At 33.7% G+C, this 22,031-nt stretch overlaps 1 protein-coding gene across 2 annotated transcripts; it reads right to left on the reverse strand.

Annotated features, from left to right (window-relative positions):
- Positions 1–551: 551 nt before the first annotated feature.
- tfap2b (transcription factor AP-2 beta) lies at positions 552–18,142 on the reverse strand. 2 transcript variants are annotated; one of them, XM_039748121.1, is made up of 7 exons: positions 17,966–18,142; positions 14,464–14,922; positions 11,401–11,461; positions 4,074–4,293; positions 3,644–3,762; positions 2,499–2,640; positions 552–913 (listed from the first exon to the last, which is right to left on the reverse strand). In XM_039748121.1, exons 1-7 carry the CDS (start codon positions 18,044–18,046, stop codon positions 613–615), a joined length of 1,383 nt encoding a protein of 460 aa, XP_039604055.1. In that variant the 5' UTR covers positions 18,047–18,142; the 3' UTR covers positions 552–612. The 2 variants fall into 2 exon arrangements, with proteins under 2 accessions (XP_039604055.1, XP_039604056.1); XM_039748122.1 differs by lacking the exon at positions 17,966–18,142 and adding an exon at positions 15,664–16,519.
- Between the last annotated feature and the right edge of the window lie 3,889 nt (positions 18,143–22,031).

Here is a 22,031-nt window from a genome sequence, read left to right on the forward strand (position 1 = left end):
CATATCCACATTTCCCACCTTATCAAGTAAAAATAAAGGTTGATGACAACAGGCCAAAGCTTGTATTGAAAAAAAGGGCTATGCTCTATCACAGTAACTCTTTTCCAAAGAGTTAACAGGAAAACAATTAGAATAGCACATCCTGAAAAGTTGAAATATCCAAACGAATTTGTCTTACAGGCGGAAGGGGAAAGGGGTTGTTTGCTTGATGATACAGTGGGAAAATGATAAGTTTACAAACTGTGAAAGAAAGTTGCTCATCCTTAAAATGGTGACGAACCACAACCCAAAGAGCAGTGAGTTTACTGAATCCAAGGTATAATAAAAAAAGAATATATAGATATATAGTTTCAAGTCACACCAAGGAGTGTTTCAATAACCAGCTAAAAGTTCAGTACATAAAATTTAAGTTGGTGACCAAATCCTTTTCAACTTTGTTGACGCAATGCCGTTCTCTTTCTCTCTCTCTCTCGCTCTCTCTCTGTGTGTGTATATGATATATATGTATATATACTATATATACACTCACACATACATATGTAGATCTTCCATTTCCAAATAAAATGCAATATGTTAAAGCTAATATATAAATCTTTTTTTATAATTATTATTTTATTTCCTGTGTTTTTCGTCTTTATCTCCATTCTTAGAGCCTGGTCCCTCCCCCGATGTGTGCCTGTTTGGGGTGTTGTTGTTCAAGAACATCTTGTCCAGTCCTTTCAAGGCTTCTGTTAGATAGTTTTGGAGAGATGTAAGGGCAGCGCATATAGCTGGAGAACCAAAACCATGAGTGATGAGGCTAAAATGAGACAAACAACTTTGGATGCCCGGTTCCAGAATAGGAGATGGTCTGCTGTTACCCAAAGGCGTACGGTCTTGAGCCAGAAGATCTGTGAACTCCTTACAAAGTTGCCTGGGGACGACAACAACAATAATAACAGTAACAGCCATGACAACAATAACAACAACAACAACAACAATAATAATAATAATAATAATAATAATAATAATAATAATAATAATAATAATAATAATAATATGCAAATGAGTTTAATAAAATAAGTTTCGTTAAAAAATAAATATACTCGTTTAAAAAATTCATACTTCCATCCGTTCTTCAACTTAAGTCATGTGCAGGATGACTTAATTCGTTATTATGAGGTGGAGCAAAAACGCATGATGAATAAACTGCATATATATATATGTGTGTGTGTGTGTGTGTGTGTGTATGTATGTGTGTGTGTGTGTTATAGAGTTTTGACACAGGCGATGAAAATGACATGCTATAACAATCAACGGTACAAAACTGTGTGCTGATGCAAATGTTCAAAAAGATATATTTTACATTTATTTACTTGGCCGACACCTATATCCAAAGAGTCTTACAACATTTGAGCTACAGTTGGTTACATTTCTTTTCTTTTTGCAACTGGAGCACAAGCGGGTGAAGAGGCGTACTAGGGGTCAGTGTCAGTGACAACCTCAGGGTCTTAACAATTGCGCCACACTGCCCTACTTTGTTGGCGTCTCTCCCCTTTGGTTTACCTCCAACTGTTCTTCTCCTATATTCCCAAACACTGAAGTCTTGGCCATTGTTAATTGGTCCCCGTAAATGAATGAAGAGTCATATCCATGGCTGTTTCCTGCTTTCTGCATATGATAGCTAGGATAGGCTTATGACACCGCGACTGAATTGGATTAAACTGATTTGAAAATGGTGTGTTACGTTTTTGCAGGTAATTTTAGTGTTTTATGTACATATGCGCATTCCTGCGTATAGTCGGCTTTGTGGTCTTTGAAATCTCAAAAGGGGACCAATCCAGATGCCTGTATGGTCACAGTGTTCTGGTTTCACCCTTTATACATGGGGTGTGTCCTCCGCCTGAAAATGTCAGCTGCTAATCTCGGCTCTCTAGTGACACTAATAATCAAAATGAAAGGGCCGTTAAAACAGGTAAACACCACCGATAAAGACGGGGGCCTTTCTAACTTGTACCTGCACTATGATCAATACAGATATATCATAGATCCAGAAAATAACATTTTATAAACTGAAAGATAAATTAAAGTTCCAAATTACTGATTTGTAATCTAGCATTATTAAAAAGAACGTTCTAGCCGTTTTGCACAATAAATGCATTGCGCTTAGATCATTACCGTGAAAATGAATTAAATAATAAAGCAAATAATAATAAAAAATCTATTAAGAATAAAGTGCGGTTATTTTCATTGGTTTCATTTGCATGAAGAGATTTTATTATAGTATGTGTACATTAATTTAAACGTGATGCTTATTCCTGAAAACACAAAAGACATTTTTATGTGTTGCAAATTACTAAATACGTTTATATCAGCACAGGTCTCAAACTGAAAACTGACCGTTACAGGCTTTAATTTTAATAACGAACAGCATAGCCGCAGCAAAAATAAATAAATAGATAGATAGTTAAATAAATAAATAACGTAATAGTGAAGAAGAAAAAGAAAAACATACTCACTTTGTAGCCAACAGCATATTTTTTCTTGAGTGAAGCTCGTTTGGATCTGTGTGCTGTCTGTTTAAGTATTCTGATACAGCCTTAGCAGGAAATTCAGTTTCACAAATGTATCCGAAATCCCTAGCCAAATGCACTGCTTCTCCTAAAGTGGAAAAGGGGTGGGGGAGCGGGGGGGGGTGGGGGGTGATATTGAATGAGAGACAAAACATTAGTGTACACATAAACTTTAAAATCACTGCCTATATATAAAAAACACATGTTAGATGTAAATAAATAAATATGTCATTATAAAAGCTTAGGTTTCCTTCCAAAATACATCCTCTGTAGATCTCACTATAAATCAAGTGCTTGTCGAACGTGCAGAACACTAACATTACATTTCCATTACTAAAGCAAAGTTAAGTAGACACGTTGAATGTTAAACTATCAATCTGCGTAAACCTTTATGAAAAAATGCATAGTTTACTTTAAAATAAAATCATGAAAATTATTATTTTAATGATAATTGCCATTTCCATTCAACACGCGGTTTTAGGTTTCCCCCCTCCAGAGGTAGGTGTCATCAGACTCCCACTGATGTACTGTTAAACCATAGAAATAAGACACAGTAGCTATAGAAAGTGAAGCTCTAGGGGGATTCCAGTAGATTATGTGATGGTCCCTCTGGAATAAGGCATTAGAACTATAAAACCTTGAAAGCTCTGCCTCAGGGACTGTGCAAGATTTCGAATGCGCAAAAATAGTTACATTTAATGATACCAATACGATGCTATTATTGTTGTGGTAGCACAGACCATATCAATGTATTAAAACGTAAACCGAGTGACTTTATAGTCTATCTACAAATCTTTTGTTTATTAAAATATATTTATCTAGTAAATTCATCGATTGACTAATTATCGTGCTATTTTTAGTATTAGTCCCGTAATATGCAAATGAAAAACAGTTAACACATCATTGCCAAAAACAGGCAAAGTAAAAATATAATGTTTCATATCACCCTCTGTTACAAAATGTAATATCAATAGTGCATGCAGCAAAAACCCCATACGTGTAAATAATGACTGGTGCCGAGTATGTTGTTTAGGATATCTACTGATAGAAAACATTGCAGCTGTCAAGGTACTACAAAGTTATCGTCTTACCTTCTACAAGTGACGTTAGTAAAGTGACATTTGCTGCTTTGCGCCGGCCTGCAGGTAAATTCAGTCCTATCTTCTCTAGTTTCTCTCTTAAGGATCTTCCACCGTTTTTGGATTTTGCCCTTTCAATGGAAAATACAAAGTGTTAAAACTGAATATTGCTATCTACCACCAGTAATTTCACTTTAGATACAACACAAGACTAACTGCCACTTCCACTCTATATTTCTGACCAGCGCACATTTTAGTAGGCATAATACACCTACCTAATAATAAAGTAAACTGTAATAGCCGGTCATCGTATCTCTTAGGACATAATAAAAATATATAATAAAATTGTGTCTGTTTGTTTTAGGATTAGTATTTACTAGATAGATAGATAGATAGATAGATAGATAGATAGATAGATAGATAGATAGATAGATTTGCTTACCTTCTAAGCACTCCTCCCAAAAGAGATGCGTTTAGGCACTCTGGTGGGGACAAGCGTCTTTGCACTTCCCCTACGGTTACTTTATATTTAGAAGTGGAACTCAGTAGGGACAAGCGTCCAGGTACAGAGCAGAACACCTCATTTATATTGACCGTTATTCCACCAATTAAACCATCTTTGCTCATCATCAGTGACGTTACGCTCTTTGGAGGAACAGGAACTGAAAAATACAATAATACGTATCGTTATTATTATTATTTTTTTTAATTATTATTCACTTTCAGTATCGTTTACTTTTATTATAGAAATAACCTAGATTTAAATAAGTCTAACAAAAATGCATTTATCCATATCATGTATTTTCTGAACTTGCTTAGTAAAGTTTCATTTACTTGTACATTTTAAAGTTAACAAAACAGAAATGAAAAAATGTGAATAATAAATCCTGACAATACTGGATTATTATTTTTATTTATAATTTTCGTTAAAACTTGTTTTGACTAAAGAAAAAGCCGAAATTGATTAATTTTCTCAGGTACATAAAGCTGTTTAATGCTTCTCATTTAAATTACAAATACCTAATTTTACCGTGATTTGAAATGAAAAGATTGGAAATCTGCACAGTGTTTACTAGAAAGCTATTTATGTATTTATTTGTATTTATTTCGGGGATCAATACAATACTATCCACCTATTCGTATTACGTTGCCAACATTAGTATGTTTCTATAGTTCCTCGTTCCAAGGCCCAGTTCACTTTATACATGCAGAATATATCACGCAAGTCTCAACTAAAATACTAATTTCACATCTACTATAGCTACTGAAATTGCATTTGCTGACAGTTCATATAGAAAGAATATTTACTTTAAGTTGGCTTTTTATATATATAGTTTTCACACTCGGACTGGTCGTCAAGTTGCTGTCATCTGTGCCTCTACCATTCACATAATAAATGAGCGGGATAAAAAGATGCTATAAAAACACTATACATCGGTTGTACCATTATTGATCTGTTAAACCCATTTCAGGGTCACTGGAAGCCAGAACCTATCCCGGCCATGTCGAGCGAAAGATATTAATTGGCCCATGCCTGGATGAGGCACAAGTCCATGGCAGGATACAATCATCCATAGATCCTCACCAGCCTAATTAAAAGTATCTGATCAACAAAATACGAAGGTATTTGCGATGTGAGAAGAGGCCTGTGGTTCCTTTAGAAAGCTCTTCACCCAGACAATGACCGGGTGCGTCTCCTGGATTAGGATCAATTTAACTGAAATGTAACTTCTCTTTAGACGTTGAGGTTTATTTTTCAGGAATATCACTTTATTCCAGGGTTTGTAAGAAGAATAATTACCAAGTTTTTGAGATTCTAAAATTAAATGAGCGATACATAACAGAAGAAGTTAAATTACTTAAAGAATGGGTTTAAATTGATGCATACAAATAACTTTAACACACTAGCTGAAAAAGCAAAATATTTTTCCATGTTATACGAAAGCAAACGAAAAACGTGTCAGTGTTATAGTTAAATAAATTCAGTATTAAAAATAAGCTAGCATTTAAAGGGTGCTGTCTTGTGACTATTTTTTTTTCTCCTATAGAGTAGTGATTCGCACCTCCATTTAACACAGTCTTAAAGATGCCCACACATTTCCGAATACACAGGCACACAGGTTCACAGCTGGTCAGTGAGCAGAGCCTTTTCTTTTGATAACTCTAAGACTTGCAGGCGGTGGGCTGCATTTATTGTTTACGCAATATATGCAAACGCTCATACCGATGACTTTATGTATATGTGACACGTAATGAAAGTTTTTTTAACCTTATAGCGTAATCCTAATCCAGTGATATCTTGCAATTTTCAAAAAGCGTGTAAATAACTGTGAGGAATCAAATAGACCTCACTTGTATTTCCTCGAGTATTAAACGATGAAACCTAACAGCTTGTATGTGAGTATCAGGATTAAAAACATGAAGGCACTGATTCCAGCCGGATCACCGTTTGTGTCTGCATATTCAAGACTGCTTGTACATACAATCAGCATTACAACTTGTCCCCTGCAAAAACGTAAAACAAAACCGTTACCGTGCAGTATGTCTGCTGTGCAAATACATACTATGTTTGTACTGAGATGATTTTTTTATTTGACGTGATTTCCTGAAAAATCGATGCAGTTGAACTTGCTGGAATTGAAAACAGCATTCTAAGGCACGTAGACAAAGACTGTTTATGATGTCTTTTTACGAGATCTTTCGGCAGTCAGTAATAAATGGATTCCTTTTTAATAAACATTACTGCAAAACAGCATGTTGCTGAACATAACAAAGCAGTTTCATTCTAAAAATGGAAACACAGACATTCTTTAGCTGACATATGATGTACATATGATCTTTGGTTGTACAGCACGGACGATCTTTACAAAAGTGTAACTATGTTATAAAGATCGACCATGTTGTACACAGAAACTTTGAGTAAAAATCAAATACAAATTCAGATAGGTGGATATTGCATTCATCCCTCTTCTGTTAGACTGAGTCTATAAGACTGAATTAAGTTTAAAATAAATACGCATTTTCGGTGCCTTCGGGCTACTTCATCCAAACATAGTATATACTGCATGTCAGTACAACATAATTTTACCAGCGTTGTCTCAGAATGATAAGCTTGGCGTCCCTTAAAGTCTTCATTCCCGGTATCCTTGTCATGTCCGGTTACTACGAGACATGCTTAGCACGTATTCTATTAAAATGCTTTGATCTCCTCTGGAATTGTGGGAACTTCTACATTTCCAATTTATTTTGCCACATCATAAATTACTGAGTTTAAAGAGAATAAACATTAATTTTGTTATTCGGTATGCAGATTGACACGGTGGAATGTGACACTGGCTAACTTGAAGTATTATTTTCAAAGTTGTTTTCTTTATGTTTAGACAGATTGTGTTAAACTAATTCTTTTTAGCTTTTATCTTTTATCTGGATGAAATGAAATGCATGCACGGAGAATGGATAAAAGTAACAAACGTTTTTTTATTTCACTTATTTATTCTTTGTAATACTTTTTTGTATCTTGTCATAATTAAACCTAGCTCCTCGAAGATAAAACAAACAAGGAATTGCTCGTTCATGTTAATATAAAATTAAAGTTTAAAAGAAGCAAAAGATAAACTTGCGAGCATGTGGAATTAATAGAAATAATTACACGAGTATGTGAAGTGTTTTACTATTAAATCAACATTTAAAGGGTTTCGTTATAATTGTTTTGATTATAATGGAAAAACTTGTATACCTGCAGTGGAAAGTCATAACTACAAAGAAAACATCCGATTTTATGAGAATCTAACTTTTTAGGCGAGTGGTTAAACGGAAGGGTTAAAATGTTTTACGTCTTGATGGTTTTTAGACCGCTAATGTAGCACAGCATTCTCATTATTACATTATTGATTGCTCATTGACCAGCCCCTTCAAATCGTATTAACCACCCTCTGCCAATCCATATTAGTAGTGTTTAAAAAAGCCTTCCATTATCATCAGACTAGAGTTCAAGCGCTATGTCTTAATGTTAGCTCTAATGGGGCAACCAAAAGACAGGGGCCATGGTCCCTGACTATTGTATTAATAGCTCAACGGGGGCTAATACAGAAAATTAGCCTTAAACGAGCTCTGGAGATCACCACGTGAAAAAGTCATTCATCACGCCGGCTACTTTAACTCGACTCGTTTGCTCTCTCTTCTGGGACCAACTCATTTCCCCTTAACTAAATTACTTTAGAAATGTCAACCAGTCCATACAAACATTAACAAGGTCTTTGCAGGGCAGTGATTTCTAATTATATTTGTCTCATATGAGAAAGGTTTGCAAACTCGAATCTCTAAACAGCTTTTTAACTGCCCTACTTATATATATATATATATATATATATATATATATATATATATATATATATATATATATATATGGGGTATCCAAAGTCCATAAACATAACATAACACATGTTTAAGCACACACTCACATAGTATTATAGTATTTTTAAAATCACTATTGCTTGCTCAAAATTCGAACTTCATAGCAGATTCCGGAAAAAAAAACTAATTTAAGTAGACGCAGTTCCTTAGTCTGTCTTACTCCTAAAGACTATACACACAGACCTGATAGATTGGCTACTGTAAATCGCCCTTAAGGTATTTAGTTACCCCATTCAAGGAACATTCCCTCCTTGAGGTATGTATGTTAAATCCTGTCTCCCAGAGATCTTTTAGCAGAGAGTGATGTTACGGTGATTATTCACAACACAAAATAAAACACGATCTTGGTCATCAGCAAATATGTCCTTGTAAATATAATCTTTGAGAAAAAGACAACAGGAGGTGTTTTGACCGCCTATGAGACAAAAGAGATCGAACTGGCAGTGGAATAGCCTGAATTACAGGGTACTTGGAAAATTCAGCATCAAACGACTTTCCGTAAGGCTGAGTGTTCGCTCAAAATTTCTAATGTGATACTTTTTAAAATTTTACCGAAAGGGTTGATGGAAAAGTTGTCCATTTCATTACGATTAGTTTGCGAACGTACATAAGTTTGTTAAATTGCACTTGCAAATGGAAAAGTACTTATGAGAAGCAAGTTATTTATTATAAGTTCAGCTGTCATTTTAATACAAGCATAAATTGAAAACATTTTCTCAATTGTTTAGAGAACGGTTGTTATGAAAACTATCCAAACGTACGTAAATAATTATCTACTTATAATATCAAAATAGTTTACAAGGAAGGCTGATTGTTAAATTTCTGAAGTTTAAAAAAAAAATCCCAAATTATACATGGAAGCAATCAGTAATTGGAGAATAACATGCTTGTACTTGTAAATGAAATTGCAAGCTTATGGAAATGAGTAAATCTATAAACATATGCTGTCGGGTATATTTGCCTGCATTGTCCTGTTGGGGAGGAAGTAAGAGTGAAGGTAAGCGCATCCTGAGTGTGCAAAAACCTATAAGGTGTAGTGATATATTGATAAAGATAAAGTACATTGCATAAAACCTACCCAAAATATTGAGCCACAGAAGTAATACAAGACGTGAAAAAATCTCAGTAGACGCTTGCTAGACTTTTGCAGCTCACTTAATTAACAATAGAAGAAGTGTACGGACACCAACAGTCAACATCTGACGTAATTTGGTCTGTACATACTGAAAACACTTTTACTTATGTGTCTGAATTCTATTATAAAAATATATAACATAAGTGGGTTGGCACCCTGCCCAGGATTGGTTCCTGCCTTGTGCCCTGTGTTGGCTGGGATTGGCTCCAGCAGACCCCCGTGACCCTGTGTTCGGATTCAGCGGGTTGGAAAATGAATGGATGGAAATATATAACATATCCATTTCGTATGAATTAGCGAACATCACATTCTGAATTGAGCTTTTGGTCTATCTATCTATCTATCTATCTATCTATCTATCTATCTATCTATCTATCTATCTATCTATCTATCTATCTATCTGCTGATCTCATGCCCTAGGGTCAGATCCTGCCCCCGGTTGCTGCCTTTGCGGAGTCTGCAGGTTCTCCGACTTCTACCCACATCCCAACATCCAAAGCTAGTTTGTTAAATTAATCGCGGCTTCTACATTGGACTCATTTGATTACGGGTGCTTGAGTGGGTTCTGCCCAGGGTTAGTCCGATTGTGACAGGGTTAGTTAAGCGTTTATCGTTTTATAAAGTTAGCCCGTGTTCATCATATACAATTATATATATATATATATATATATATATATATATATATATATATATATATATATATATATATATATATATATATATATATATTTGCCAGTTTTATCACTGTGCATTATATATATATATATATGTGTGTGTGTGTGTGTGTGTGTTTTATTTGAAGATGTAATCTTTTTTTTTTTCGTTTTCTAATTTTAAATGCGTTACACTTTCGAAGTAACTAAAACAAATCAAGGAACACCTAAATAGTAAACAGATGCAAAAATGTGTTTATTTGAAAACTAAATAAGACTACGTAGGTCCCAGTTATTTTTTGTGTGAATTTTGTACGTTCTCCCAGTTCTCATGTGGGGTTCTCCGTTTTTTCCTCGCACATCTCGGAGAAAAGCGTATTAAGTTAATAGATGACTGTGACTGGCCAATATGAGTGAGCCTGGTTTGTACTTGAGTGTCTCATGCGATGAACAGGCGCCCAGTTTAGGATTTTCCGCAGTGTCGTTCGCAGTGCTGCCCAGATAGGCACTGGCCTCCCGCGACTCATAATTTGGATGAAACCGGTTTAGTAAAAAGAAATTTGGATATCGTTAATTATTTCTTTTAATATCATGTTGTATTGTAACATTATCAAAACGTTTGTGAAATGCAATACCTAATATTTGCCCTTTCATCATCGCTGTTTACCTCTTTCATTGGAAGATGGATACATTAGGCCAAATGCTAAACAGGCTGAAATATTTCAAATCGCCCCCTGATTTCTGAAGTATGGCGCGTGTCGATCGGATGATTATTAAACGATCCAAATATAATTTCTTGTAACATTTTTATTATAGTTTTTAATTGGCTATTACATTAATTAATAAAAAATAATGTAGAGCTGTTCAGAGTAATATGGTGCAAGTTTACTTCGTATATTTCCGTTATTTTGAACGTTTCTTTCTCATTCTCTGTTTGGCATTATTTCTTTCCAAATAATGCGTTATATAAATATGCGTTAGCCTTACAGCACTAAAAACGAATGTTGCATAAATAATAGATATATAGCGTTATTTTCACGTTTTTGAGTAAGTATTAAAAAAGTATTTGAAAAGACACCAGTAGACAATTGGCAAGACGGATGCTGTATGACTATAGAAATATCATCTTTCCAACTTTCAATCACTACAAGAACGATTAATATTACAGAATAAATAACAGGATAAACAATTGATATAATCTATATTTTTGTACATCTGATACAAGAAAAACCTTTCATATATGGGACGTTATAGTTCCGATGCAATTTTACTCTGTAAATAAAGTTTCTCCTTAAAAAGAATTGTTTGTATGCAGCCCTTACTAAGTTTACAAAAGTTCAACATCATTTTATGATAATTTTAGAAAATGAACATTTTAAGCGCTTTGGCTTGTGCGACAGTAATGTTCTTGTTCAGTAAGAGTTTATGCGTGTAAAGGTTTGCTTTTATAAATACCAATATAAAAAGCACTTTATAAACAAATATAAACATTAAGATCCTGCTGATCATTTGTGTCTTTTATGTTTATCTCTTTTATGTTGATCTAAAAAACTGTATCAATACTATACCTTTTTTAATCACAGACTGGTCCAAAAGACTCATGCCACTGTTACTGGCGTCCTCAACTGTCTGGGAATATCAAAACAGCAAAGATCAGTACCATAGGTATTTAAATTGACTGGATATTATACAGGTCTGTATATAAATCATGTCATTTTGAAGTGCAGATCGTGTTATTTCCATTTATATTAAACCAGCTGAGAGCTTCATAATTTAAAAAATCGGCAGGAAAATCAAATTCCATGAAATAATATAGTCTTTCAATAAAAAAGGTGCTACAACCTTTGCTATGCATGAACATTTTTATCTGTCTATACATATAAATTTACTCCGGATGGCCCAATTACGTTAATGAATTTTAAGTAAAGTAGTCTTAGATGTACACAGAAAATCATTTACTTCAACGACATCTAAAGGGTACCTGGCGATCGTCATTTAGAAAATGGATGGATGGATGCTTTTTATTGAATATGCTTAGGCAACTAGTTTATTACATAGTCGCTATCTATCTATCTATCTATCTATCTATCTATCTATCTATCTATCTATCTATCTATCTATCTATCTATCTATCTCGAATTTATCAGCATAATAAGTCGCACTTAAGGTGATGTTTCAAAACAATTATACACTTACTATCAGAATGCACTATAATATACATATTTTTTATTAAAATACGGCAACAATGCGTGTGTGCATAGGTGTGTGTGTTTACACAAATTTCGGGCCTTACTCCTTGTTATTAATTAACATATTTACCTTTTGGTACTTGGATTGTGCATGCGTTCCTATTTATTATTTTACATTTGTTTCTTTGCTTTTTTCTGCACGTAAGGCTTTTCGGCAGCTTACTAAAATGACGACTGCAACTACTACTACTACTGCTAATAATAATAATCATTATCATCTTCACAGTAAGAAATGGTTTAGTTGGTGACAAACATTTTAGTCGATATTTTTAGGAGATCAACTATCAAATTAATTTTCTGTAACATTTTCAAACGATTATTTACACTTTACATTGATTGTTGTTATAATTGAAATAATTTATGATATATGACATGAAAAATATACGTATGCATATTAGGTGTTCTCCTTGGCACATAAACTATTTAAGAATTCTCACTTCTCCAGTAAAGTGATTTTTAAAGTAGTTATTGTAGTTAACGAGAACACTCTTGTCTTATTTTCTATCTAATTATGACCGCCCGCTGTTTCTGTACAGGATATTCTCACAGCATGCTGGCATTTAATAGTCGCAAAGAGCATAGTAAAAATTTAATTAGCACAAAATGCGGAAATAAGGCAAAAAGCTCTAAGAGTTTTAATTGTACATGCCTTAGTTAAAAATGACAAGGTCGTTAAAACATAACGTAAAAAACATTGTTTATGTGTACTTAAACATCAGTTTAAAAACATCCAGTTTAATCAATAGTTAAAACTAAGAACGAGAAGAATATATCGTACAAAGAGAAGATGTAGAGTTTAAAAATCTATTTTATAAATATACCTGACATAATCAACTATACCTATTGCTCTGTTTATGATACTATTGTAATAATAAAAACGAGTATAGAAAAATTTATAAAATATATACAAAATAATAATAATAAAAAAGAGAATATGGGTGAAATGTCGTAGATTATATGTAACCATGTACGGAAGATAATAGACAATATCGATGAAGTAACTGAACGTATACTGAATATTTAAAGCGGATAGAAAAATTCTGTTTACAGTTGCACTGAATGAAATATACCGGCAGACACAGGCCCTTTTGAAGAATATACAAGTCGCCACTGAAAAAAGCTCCACTTATAATTTCAACAATTCAACGAATAGTTATGTGACCGGATTATTATTATTATTATTATTATTATTATTATTATTATTATATTGAAAAACGGAATTAAAATAAATATATTTTAACTAAATTTAGTAAATTATCAGAGCATATCTTTTAAAATGTTTTCATTAGAAATAAAGTACTAAATTAATACTTGTGGATATTTTACCTAACTTAAATGCACTTCTATGCCAAGATACATTGCAAAAATGACCTTAGAGTTTGTGATCTTAAACTGACAAAATATTCAGAAAAAAAAAATTGTTTTTAAACAGCATCCATCCTCCATTTTTCTTTTATCCTTTTGCAGTTGGTTTGTAAGCCATTGCAATAGTGTCAGGTTTCATTTAACAATGAAACTGTATGCAGTTCAATAACTTCCAAGTATACAGTAGAAATACAATCAAATTATCTTTTTTTTATCTAATTTGGAATCAATGTAAATGTCTGAGACGGCATACCTGTTCACACTGTGTTCACTCTTTCTCTTACTATATATATATAGAATGGGTGCATATACCTTTAATCATAATATGTATCATGATCTTATTTTAATATACAATATTAGAAAAAACAAAAAACAAGCGATTTATAGGGTTGGGAGATGGTATTTTGGGGAATACACTGAATTCTAAAAGTGTTCCATTTAGTACCAAGCTGTCGATTTGAAGGTGTACAAATTCTTAGTCGTGAAAGCAGTAACAGATTGAATTTAAAATAATTATGCCGTTACCATTATGCGACTGTTTCATTGTAGCAAACAAATGATGCTCAAAATATGTGTGTAGGTTAATGTTTGCAACTGAGTGGGTATATAAAAAGGTTAAAACCATTCCAATCCTGCTCATCTTGCTTATGATGTATTATTGGCATTTTAGTTTGTTTTTATATTACTGGATGAAAGGTACAACAAAATTGGCAGGTGATTCATCCGGTAAAAACAATATATGATTTTTTTCAGTGGTAAATAAACTGATACATTTAACCAAAATATAGACTCTGATTTGAAATAAACTTATGATATTCAAGGAAACAAAATGGCCCTTAAACAACGTGGGGGGGCTGGGGGGACTTACAGTTCAAAATATTTATTTTAAAAATAATTGATGTTTGGACTTTTAATTTTCGTTGACTGAACAGAAATTAGTGTGATAAAAGCTCAATTATCTCTTCATGTACATACATACTGTACATATAAACATATAGAGCAACCTATACGACTCACTTGAATTTCTTCCATTCCAGCGTGCGCAATACTATGTAAGGACAAGCTGTCTCCCATCCCAGAGTCGAGGCCATGGTGTGCCGAATGAAGCAGAACATCTGGTCGCCTGACAGAAGGATAGTCCCGCCTGGGGTCCAGTCCAGAGAGCTGAGGCAATGAAGCCCGAGGCTGGGGCAACAAGGAGCCAGCTTCCGATCCGACCTCTTGTCGCTGTCTCTGCCCCCAGGGGTGTTGCTGCGGTTGGTGAAGAGGGTTCAGGGAGTAAGGGTCGTTGACGTGGGAGTAAGGATCCTGGCTTTGATGGTACGGAAGAGGCTGATAAGGAGGAGGGAAGTACGGAGGCTGAAAGTCCGAAGAAGGTGTATGGGAGAGTGGCGGAGCGCTGGAATAAGGTCCTTGAGATACAGATCCCAACTGAGACAGTCTGGAACTATGGCTTGGAACTCCATCATGCCGGTCCTTCATAAAACACAAACAGAGCAAATGAATAATACTGAAACGCACCTAAATATTAGGATAACTTCTAAAAAAACGGTCTGGTCAAATGAAAGTGACCGTAATGTGGACCGATACAGTGATCCTTTCAAGTTTAAATTGATATAACTGGCATTTTGTAGAAATTTAAAATAAATGCAAGTGTGACTATTACTGAATTTTCTTCTACAGTTATTATTAATAAATTGTGCTAACCCAAATTAAAAAAAAAATCTGTTTTTCTGTGTTTAAAACATCCATTAAATGTCAAAATAATTCTATTAATTTATTCAATAGATTTTGTTTTTATTTCTTCAGCTAGATCAATAATAACATAGAAATGGTGTACAAACAGAAATTAAATAATTTAAAATGTGTAACCGTTTCAACTGTGCGTTTAAAACATTAATGCATGCGTACATGTAAACTCGCTGAATAAAAACAGTAAATTAACTTATGTAAGAAACAAAACAAAAACAAAAAAAAACATTTTTGACCATCATTCTGCGTAATATACCCAATAATGAAAAAATACATTCTAAATTGCCCACAGCGATAAATGCAAAAAAGTATGATTTTCTTAATTTAACCCGCTAAGGCGTCCTTCGCTCGTCGATTTGATAACAATACGGAGATTCGATTGCAACACTGAATCATTGTACTGTAATACCAACCCAAAGGCGTTTCAATAGAACATGTAAATTTTTAAAATACAGATCAACTCACCATAGCCGAGTATGTGTGGACTAACATCTGGAAGAAATTCTTTCGCAGCAACAAAACACAGTAAAATTATAAATAAATCAAAAGAGACTTGAAGGTTGCAAAACAAGGCTTGAGGTATTTCCAGGACTATCCATCAGTAATTGACCCAAAACGAAAGAAGATTTTTTTCCCCCTTGGTTCCTTTTACAATCCTCTTCAACCCAAGGCGAGACTCAAACTGTTCGTATGCCCCTTCCCTCTGCCTTCCTACACCACCTCAGAATAATTGTTATTCATGACTATTAATATTACAGGAATACTTAAAGGGAGAATGGAGGGCAAATGGAGCGTGAAGCAGCAGTCAGCTCTAGAGCTCCCCTACTATTGTAAATGACGTTCATTCAGCTGAGAATTACTAGGATGTAATCAGACAAGGGGGCTGGCAAAAGCAGACTTTCGGAGAAAGTTTAGCAAGTAAGAGTCAACAGCATATCCGACGCAACCAGTGCTGCTGAGCTAAGGTCTATGAACGTCTTTTTACATTTACCTTGTCGAACATTTACAAATAATGACACTTATTTACTGTACGTTTGCATTTTTGAAGCTGCTTCCCCCGATATCTGACTAATAACTGAACTATTCATTTTGAGATAACTTAAAGCGGAAAAAAACAAGATAGAAAAGAATATACAGTTATCACTTATCCACGATTAATTTTATACGATTGAACATTATTTTGCTGAATTTATCATTTGCTGATTTCCGTGTTGCTGACTGAATGTAAATATAGGCCCCTCCTTTGCAAGCACACGCTTGGAGGAAAAAAGTGTTATATTGTTAAACATTTACAAGGCTTCCTCTATGATTAAGGTTTTGGTCGGAAGCCATGCCTTGGGCAGTTTTAAATGCACTGGACTGATCTGCATTTCCGTTAAGGATCAGTCAATGGTATGTTCATAAACACAAATATTTCTGCCCCTGATTATACACACACATACTCAGATTGAAATAAGGGATTTCCATCAAGATAAATGGAAACAGGCAAAATTAAAAAACAAAAAAACAAAAAAACAAAAAACAAAGAAATATGCAATTTTCCCTAAACTGAACATATAAAGATTATTTTACTTGCTGTCAAGTGCTCATCTATCTATCTATCTATCTATCTATCTATCTATCTATCTATCTATCTATCTATCTATCTATCTATCTATCTATCTATCTATCTATCTATCTATCTATCTCACACAAATACATAATAGAATAGGTTAATTTAAATAGTTCGGGAAGCTAATATACCATGTTGAAGTTTAAGACATTTCAGTATGTACTGGATTTTGCCAGCTTGCAGTTGATAATTAGCTTGACGAGAGTTCTGAGAGCTGAGACATTTGTGGTTATCTGGAGGGCGGCTACCCGCCGGGCTGATCTAAAGAGCCTATAAAGACACGCATTGACTCCTATTCAGAAGCTGTTTACACTCCCACATAAGCCCGTTTCTGAAGCCTTTGTGTATTGTTTCCTATTCATATAATCAACAAAATACATCCAATGGTATAATTTAAGACTTTCGGGCGCGTGTCTTTGTTTTCGCAGCTAAGTATTTAATCTTATTCTCTGTAGTGGCCTTGGAAATGTTAACCTGTTTGTAGACAATAACTAAATAAACTGAGCAAATACTTGTGATATTTATAATTTAATATATTGATGAACACTCGAAGCTGTCGGATTGATTGGTTCGTAATGAGTATTTTATTTGTATCTGTTTACTTTAATAGATACTGTATATCGCTTTACCTGTCCATACTCACAAAACAATAGTTTTATTATTATTAAACTAATGAATAAGAACAGTGTTATGTGTTTATGTGGGTGTGTAATTTTTATTAATTTGGACCAGTAATGCAGATACTTATTGGGACAAATTGAAAAACTGTTAAGTACAGTTTGTCGCTCTTTCAACATGCACTAAAGGCTTCATAAATTGATGCATTTAAAGAATATTGTATATTTTGTATAGCAAACCAAAATACAATATTCACGTACATTTACCAAATTAAGTAACAAACGTTTTTGTGTTACTTTTAGATATTTTATTTTAAAACCGAAAGCTTTGTTTCTAAATTCTGGATAAAGTTATTTGCCCAATTGAAAATGATAACTTTGGCGTTTACTAAGAAACACATATCTCTATAATAATAGAAATTTGGACAAAGTAACATTGCTACACGTTTATTATTGTCTATATCGTAGTTAATTATTATATTAAAAGAGTTGTACAGTTCACCTCTTTTAAATGCAAAAAAGAAAAAAAACATCATACCTCGTAGATATCTTCATATTTAACATTTTCTACTAGTTTCCAGAGCATGTTTGCAGACTGATCTCGGTGAAATGAGTGCATTCATGTGAAGAGCAGATGCCTGGATTCACAGTACCCCCCTCTTCTTCTCTCTCTCTCTCACTCTCTCACCCTCTCCCGGTCCCTCTCTCCTTCCCTCTTCCTCTCTCCCTCCCTCTCTCTCTCTGTCTTTCTCTCTCTCTCTCCTTCTATTTCACTCTCTCTCTCTCTCTCGCTCTCTCTCTCGTTGTCCTTTACTCCACTCTGGTTTGCACTCCCTCACTTCCTGTCTAATTCCCTCTCAATCATGCCTCAGTTATAAAAAAGGGTGTAAGTTGCAAATCTTTGTTTGCAATGTAACCATAGGCAGAACAAAATAATGCAGAGTGGGTGGATACTTGTATTAAGACAAACATGCGATTAATAATTATGGGAATGTGGATGGCCTCGTAACAGCAGTTTCAGGAATAACATCACAATATCTACATTATACAGTCTTTCTTTCTTTCTTTCCAATGAATTTTAACGTGAAATATTTTTTGACTAAAAATCAAAAAATGTCTTTCAAATGTTTGAGTTTAAAGATGCGTCCTGTACACGTATATAAATTCGAAGAGTAAATTCATTTTGCGTGGACATATGTAAACTGCTTTCTTTTCTACATGCAAACCAAAATGAAACTTGATTTTTTTTTTCAGCCAGTTGACTAAAAATTAATATATAACTCTAACTGTGCGTATGGAAGGAATATACGTGAATTATGTAAACACAATGGATGTACCATTCATTTGACGTTAGTTCACGAACAATATACATTACTTTTAAATATGTATTTTAAGATTTCAATATCTTGCTTAGATATTACTGAACAATGTGATCATTTTTTACCTATTAATATTATTCAAAATATCCTCAACAATAATGTAATATAATATAATAACAGTCATATTTCCTGCCACCCTGAATATGGGTGAATGGACACGTTTTTATATATATATATATATTTGGATTAAGCGGGATTTAGAATGAACTGATATGTGAATGTGCATACCAATGTTAATATCGGAACTTTTCCCATTTTTAAAAGCAATGTTCAATATATATCCTGTTGTTTCCAGCACGACTATGCTACAAGCAAAGTATACTTCTGAATAAACTTTATATATAATTTGGAATATATAGCAGAATGTTCATTCATTTTAACAGTTCGATGTGCATTTGAGATATTTGTTTGAACTCAGATAAACAGTATCGTTCAATCGTGCTGTGAAGGATATATACATTTGAAATACATTTATATACAAAGAATGTTTTGTTTTAGGATGACTTATAGATTAAACTCCTTTACTCTATCTACATTCCAGCAACAACACAGCAAAGTAAATTACTTAAAAACCAAACATTTCCTAGGAATATATGAAAGGAGTACCATATGGATTATTTTCAAAGGCAAAATATATTTCAGTGATCCACATTTTTAGGTTCAAGTAAGTTAGACTTTCATTATGCAGAAAAAAAACCAATCGATTTTAAAATGAAATGTCTTGTTTAATTTGTTCTATGAGATAGTGCAGGTTATATAGTGCATACATTGAGGAACATATGTAAACCTACTTACAAGTAGGCTAATTATAAGGTAAACATGAGAGAAAGTAAATAATAATAGTTTTAAACGCATCATTTTCAGGCGCTACATCTAAATTATATTTTGAAATAACACTCTTCCTAGTAATGACTGCTAATGGGTTTCAGTGTTAAATTTTCAGTATTTAGGAGTGGGCATGTGAGCGCAATTAAATATGATCGACGCGCCCTCTACTGGAATTTGCAGATCATGTTTTGCATCACCATCGGAAACCTTTCCTACATTATTACAGAGACATGGTAAAATTTCAAACTTACAAGATTTTTTAAGCAACATAAACTTGCTCTTAGCTGCCTCATATAGATACTTCTGCCCTATACTCACGCAATTTCCGAGCTGTCTTCTTTTACCACTTCCGCTTTTCATTAAAAATGTCACGATCGCCAGCCATCAAATTATTTTCTCCCGTGTTCTAAATGATATAAATTGCGCGTCTTTGCCACAGTTTCTATGTTTATTTTAACATTTTTTGCATTACGATTCTAAACAATGCTGAGTTTTAACAATGACAGAACTTCATTCATTGAGCAGGATCTCACGTAATTATAGCCAACTACTAATCTCTTTCGTTCAACTTAGAACAAAGAAGATTTATTTCAGAGTAACATTTGATATAAAACGGGAGGGTGCAACTTAAGGACAAAATATAATTTCTTCGTGGGATGACTATATACATGTTTAGATCTGAAGGTCGCATTACTTTTAGGTACAAAGTATCATCGATATCCATTTAAATGTGAATTATTAGACATTTTAGTTTATGGGAAGTGCATGAAATAGTGCGTTTTTACATATGAGTGATAACACTAGTGGTCAGTGTGTAGAAATCCAAAAGTAACTTAAAAATGATTTGCTTAACTGAACGCCACAACCTTTTAAAGCCAGCACCTGCATATTAACACGCTTATTTTAAGGATCTTAGAAGAAAATGTCACGCGATTCATTTCATTCAGTAAACTCCTTCACTTTTGATCCGCCCACTCCTGTCCTTTTTTACAAGTTAACTACTTTATTCAACTCTCGAAATGCACAGTCAGGAGCTCCACCCAGCGGCGGGCAGCGTGTACTATTATAGTTTGACATTCTGCTAATGGATGACCTTAGGAAAAAAAGTCATACAAATTATTCGTTCGCCTAAGAAATATTATATTACCCTTTAAGTGAAATTTAACTCTGGCATTTTTATTAGAAAAAAAAAAAAATACAGCAATCATCATTTTATGAACATGTGTAAAACGGTTAATCTTTATTGATATGACATGCTTTTTGTACATGCCTTACCCTTTTCAGTCACTAATACATGTTTATATTAACATATGTTTATTATATATTTATTATTTCAATGAATTAAAAATTAATTATATTTTGTAGATATTTTCATGAGATTACCAGATGACCCACAATTTCCTACTTCTAGTTTAGATTTAATATTACTTAATTTAACTTTTCCTACTAATGCTTACCTTGCTGTGCTTTTTGCAAGTTGTTAATCTTCTTTTTTTTTTTTTTACATTTAAGTCTGATGCTTTTACATGCCTTACGTAGGTATGTATGTGGACTCTATTCTTAATTATTTTTTCATGGGTGTTCAGGTGATTGGTGCTCTGTAAAACATACATTGATTAATTAAACTGTTTTGAAATCTATATAATTTCACATGCTGATGAAAGGTATTGTTCTCAATGCTCTGGGTGTTTCTGTTGTTTTCTTTTTGAACATAAAATAATGTTCATCAACCGGTTACCTGAAAATTCTCAACTGTCTGAGGGTGAGTGTGGGTCTGTGTGTTGGTGGTTTGTTTCTGCCTTGTTCCCAATGATGCTCAGGTTCTGCTCTTTCACTTTTCACGTTTCACAGATCACCCACTGAAGAGGAAGGATACACACTAAAGTAACCACATTTATTCCGGTTCTGATATCATCAAGTGGAGTCACTCTAATATACTTGCTACACATGAGCATCTTACAGGATACCTCCTAAACACTAAACTACAGCTGGACATCAAAGTACTGTCAAAGTGGATAACAACTCAATATACATAAATGAATGCAATAATATAATAAACTAAAATATGTTTATCTATTACATTTTTTTTTTTTGAAATGTTCAATTTTCGTAACTCTCCTTAATACTTCCTTAGGATTTTATGTGTTTCAAGAAAAGTCTACAGTAATGTTTGGAATAAATTTGTATGAATTGCATAATAGATAGGACTCTTCATGGTGTGGGGAACTTATTAATATTTTCTCTTTTTGATATTTTTTAAGAAAACATTGTGGTTAGTCGGTGTCTTTATGTGATGATTTTAGTCAAAATTAAAATGGGATGAATTGTTCAATTAAGGAAATGCAGAATACCTGATTTTTACAAAGCAATACTATAAAGATGCTAAGGTTCTCCTAG

This window comes from Polypterus senegalus, chromosome 3 (assembly GCF_016835505.1).
Source record: "Polypterus senegalus isolate Bchr_013 chromosome 3, ASM1683550v1, whole genome shotgun sequence".
NCBI classification, from domain to species: Eukaryota; Metazoa; Chordata; class Cladistia; order Polypteriformes; family Polypteridae; genus Polypterus; species Polypterus senegalus.